The 4055-nt window shown below is 43.7% G+C and overlaps 1 protein-coding gene across 1 annotated transcript; it reads right to left on the bottom strand.

Annotated features, from left to right (window-relative positions):
- Window positions 1–1233: 1233 nt before the first annotated feature.
- Window positions 1234–2959, bottom strand: rwdd2b (RWD domain containing 2B; the record flags this gene model as incomplete). Its single annotated transcript, XM_084438995.1, has 4 exons — window positions 1234–1966; window positions 2083–2448; window positions 2563–2630; window positions 2756–2959. The coding sequence occupies 4 exons, from the start codon at window positions 2957–2959 to the stop codon at window positions 1714–1716; spliced, it is 891 nt and encodes a 296-aa protein (XP_084295121.1). The 3' UTR covers window positions 1234–1713.
- Window positions 2960–4055: the final 1096 nt, after the last annotated feature.

Consider the following 4055-nt stretch of genomic DNA (forward strand, 5'->3'; position numbering starts at 1 on the left):
CGCCACCATCAGGATTATTGGCCCACAATGCCAGTTGAGGACTTTTGGTATATGACTGGACTATGTGCAAAGTTTGGTGATTTTTCATGCATGGGAAGTCAGATTTCCCAAGAAGAAGAAAAAGAAGAAACGATTCAGAATATTGGCAATTACAAGAGGGACCGGTAGAAGAAGAAAAGATTCCGAATATTGGCAGATACAAGAGGGACCGGTAGAAGAAGAAACGATTCAGAATATTGGCAAATACAAGAGGGGCCGGGAGCTGAGGCAATTTTCAATATGTGTATTATTATATGGATGCAAGTGCTACAGTATGTACTGAGTAGTGAGACAAGTAGTTCATAACTATGTTATTGCCATTATTGCATTACTGTCAAGGTTATTGACACTAGAGGCACAGCTAGTGGCAACTGAAAAATTGAGCAGCATAAGACTTCTTTTGGTCAGTCAGCCTTGTCAATTAAGGGAGCTCAATTATGGAACACCCTCCAGTGGGAATACAATCAATTCAAAGTATTAAACACTTTAATACAAAATGTTAAAGACTGGATGAAGCAATCTGTATACATTGGGTACCTCTATTTTTATTTTGCACATCATGTTTATGTAGATTCTTTCAAATCATCTTGGTGCTGATTGTTAAATTTATAAATGTAGGCTATTTTATTACCTCCGCCCCAGGGGCAAAAGCCCCGCAGGGCGGAAGGTAATGTTTTCGCCTGTCTGTGTGTGTGTGTGTGTGTGTATGTGTCTGTCTGCATGCGGACAGGATTAAACAAAAACTACCAGCCCGATATGCATGAAACTCGGTGGAGGGGTGCAGCATGGGCCAAGGAACTCGCCATTAAAATTTTTACCATGATTCATTCATAGGTGGCTCTACAGTACTCATATTAGATACAGTACCCAGATATTCTATTCGCGTGTCTCAAACAAGCGCACACAACAAGATTTGAAAATAACAGCTCATCACGCTACAGAATATCTTACCCAAGGGAGCAACGAACCACTGGTCTCACTGTCTCACTTTCTAAATCATGACATAACAATCTTAAACATCAAACATGTTTGATATTCTCGGGGCGGCCCCCGATCGTTCTGCGAGCCGATCAGCAGGTTTAAGATTGGATCTGTAAACTTCTCACATTCCAAGATAATCTGGGTCGAACATAACGGCCAACATCCCAGAACAGATTTCTCCTCCAATTGTCGGAAGGGGTGAATCGGGGATAAATTGGCCCAAAAATACTGTAGTGTGAGAATAAGAGTTATAGGCTAGGCTACTTAATATCTGATTGTATTCAGGCTAGTTAGATCAGAATGTGATCCTTCGGAATATACACCAAATAAAATACATTAAAAACAAATTACTAATTTTTTCATTTCACAAAAAATAAAATCATAGAATCAACTGTGAGGATTGATGGTAGAGTACTGCCATCTCCTGGACATAATTAACATCACACGGAAATGTTAATACCTGTAGATTATTAATGTGCTTATTATTTCCTTTGTCACTGTAGATCAAACCAATGAGGAGGAGTAAATTAAAATTGTCAGGTTATTTCTACTTAGCACATGCATCTGATCATGTCCCAGGAAAAAAAAAGTTGAAATTATACATGGCAGCTGATGTTTCATAATTTCCAGTGCTACTCTATAAGGCACATGTTTCAAGCCTATAGGCTATAAGCTACAATGCTATATTCCCCACTACCTTCCCTCAATGCCAAAGTACAACTGAAAGACATCTCCACATCCTCTGTCGTTTAAGAACTGATAGAGCAGTCCAAGGTCCATGTGATTTCCTCTGTTCCCGTGGGGGTCGAACATTGTCTCTTCGAAGCCTGCGAACTTGCGCAGTGCATCCATACTGTCCCCCGTCCGGCTGTCTACTCCCCGACTGTCGAGCGGGACGTCCTCCCTGTGGCGGATCATAATCTTCTTCCATGTTAGGACCTTCACCCTGTAAATAGATTAGAGGGATTTAGCCTGACACCAACAACACACCGCAGCAGTCTGGTGGTTTTTACTGTAAATAATGCCCCGGGATTAACAGCCGATATGGTCAGAATCACATACCTAGCCCAGAACTCCTCACAAGCATCCTGAGGGCCCTCCACACACACAATGCCGGGCTTGCCAGGCATGCTGAACCCCGACAGCTCCAACTCCTTGGACCACTCAAGGATGTTCTTTCTCTTCATCTTGTTGTAGATGTGGTGGCTGTAGATCCAGAGGCGGGTGAACGCCTCCTTGGTCTGTGGGGAGGCCGACTCTTTCTTGGTAGCTGGGATTGATGAGCTTGTGTGAATGTACAGGTGTAAATTGTCTCTGACCCAGTCCACCACAGGAAGCACACACACGTCTCCACAGCCGTTGTCCAGCAGGTGTGCGTTCAGGTCTGCGTGGAGCGAGGTCTGCTGAGCTCTGCTAAGATCAGGACACCTACAGGGTAAAATGGGATTTCTGCTTCATAACAATTATCAATTAATGTAGCTTCCAACGCTGATTTCCCAAAGATTAAAATAGGCCAATAGGCATTTTAAAACACAAACTTACCTGACAGCAATTTCAGGTAAGACATTTGGATATTCCGATGGGTATGTGCAAGATATTGTCACCATCACCTGGAAGGGCAAGGACAGAGATCAAAGACCAAAATACATATTGCTGTTCTGTGGTCTCTAATAATTTAATCATGTTGAGTGAATGGGGCTTATTTTCAGTCTCTATATCAGTTAAGCTACGTTACCTCGTTGGATGCAGTGTCCATCTTTTGTTTTATAACAAACTGGGGTCTGGATGGAGTTGGGGTGTTTGTTGAATTGTCCACACACTCCCTGAGGTCTGCTAATGCGAGCTGGTCAGTTATCTCAAACTCTTCCTGAGATGGAAACATGCTGGACAGCAACTCAATCTCAGCTAACTGGGCTTCGGCCCACTCTACATGAGCCATATCCTGCAAGATTTCAGCATAGGGTGGATATCATCATCATAGTTAGACTATTATTATCCAACTGAGTCGTTGTATACATGCAGGCAGACGAATTAACATACAGCAGCAAGCTGGTGTTATGGGAGCCATCTCCATGGTGCAAGTCGCGAGGACGTCCTACCAAAACATTCGTGGACATACGGTGCTGAAGTGGAGACCGCCGATGAGATCGCCAGGTGTATGCATGGAGCTATAAAAAATGTATGGATGACCGGAATAACTGGAAATAAAGATGGGATGCCTGTATGTGGAGCTTCTGGGTACTCGGATTCACGAACGAAACTCATCCGGTGTTCTTGACAGACATTTCAAAATAAAGGTCACGCAAAACAAATGGGTAGGGTGCGTACGCACTCGGAGAGCACGAATCCGAATTCGACTCTGGTTGTTCGGAAATTCAGAGCGCAGGCGAACCTACTAAATAATTTCCCATTAATCAAAGGCTGTAGGCCTACCACCGCCCACCTTCGTCAGGTCAGTTATGGTATGCTATTCAAGTGATGTGCGTATAGTCCTTCTCTCTTCATACTACACTGAGCTACACATCGAATATACTACACAGAGCTACACATCAATCAATCAATCAAAGCTTTATTTGTATAGCGCATTTCATACCCAGAGGCAACACAATGCGCTTTACAGAGAACAAGGGAGGTGGGCATACGACCCACTCTCTACATATTCCAGAGGGAAGCAAAAAAAACAGTAATCACCCGGGGGCCAGATAAGTGATCTGTAAAAATTATTCCCTGACCCCTCTCAACAAGGCGATCGAGCAAGCTCCAGGACATTTATAAAGCAATAAATTACATTGAATTACATTTCAGAGTAAGAGAGGCTAAAAAAGCATCAAAGGAGAGAGGGCATCCTATGGACATGCTACGACATCCACAGCAGACACGGGGGTGTCTATTGGACTCCGGGAGGTCTGCTGGTGACAGTGGGGCATCCACTGGACCTGGTTAGAAGATAGGAGGGAGAGAGAGAGGCACTAGGGAGAGGGAAGGCAGAACAGGGTTAGTAGCACATAGAGCCATACAAACCACACAGATATTGA

The sequence above is a fragment of the Borostomias antarcticus genome (genome assembly GCF_949987555.1).
Source record: "Borostomias antarcticus genome assembly, chromosome: 1".
In the NCBI taxonomy this organism is placed as follows: domain Eukaryota; kingdom Metazoa; phylum Chordata; class Actinopteri; order Stomiiformes; family Stomiidae; genus Borostomias; species Borostomias antarcticus.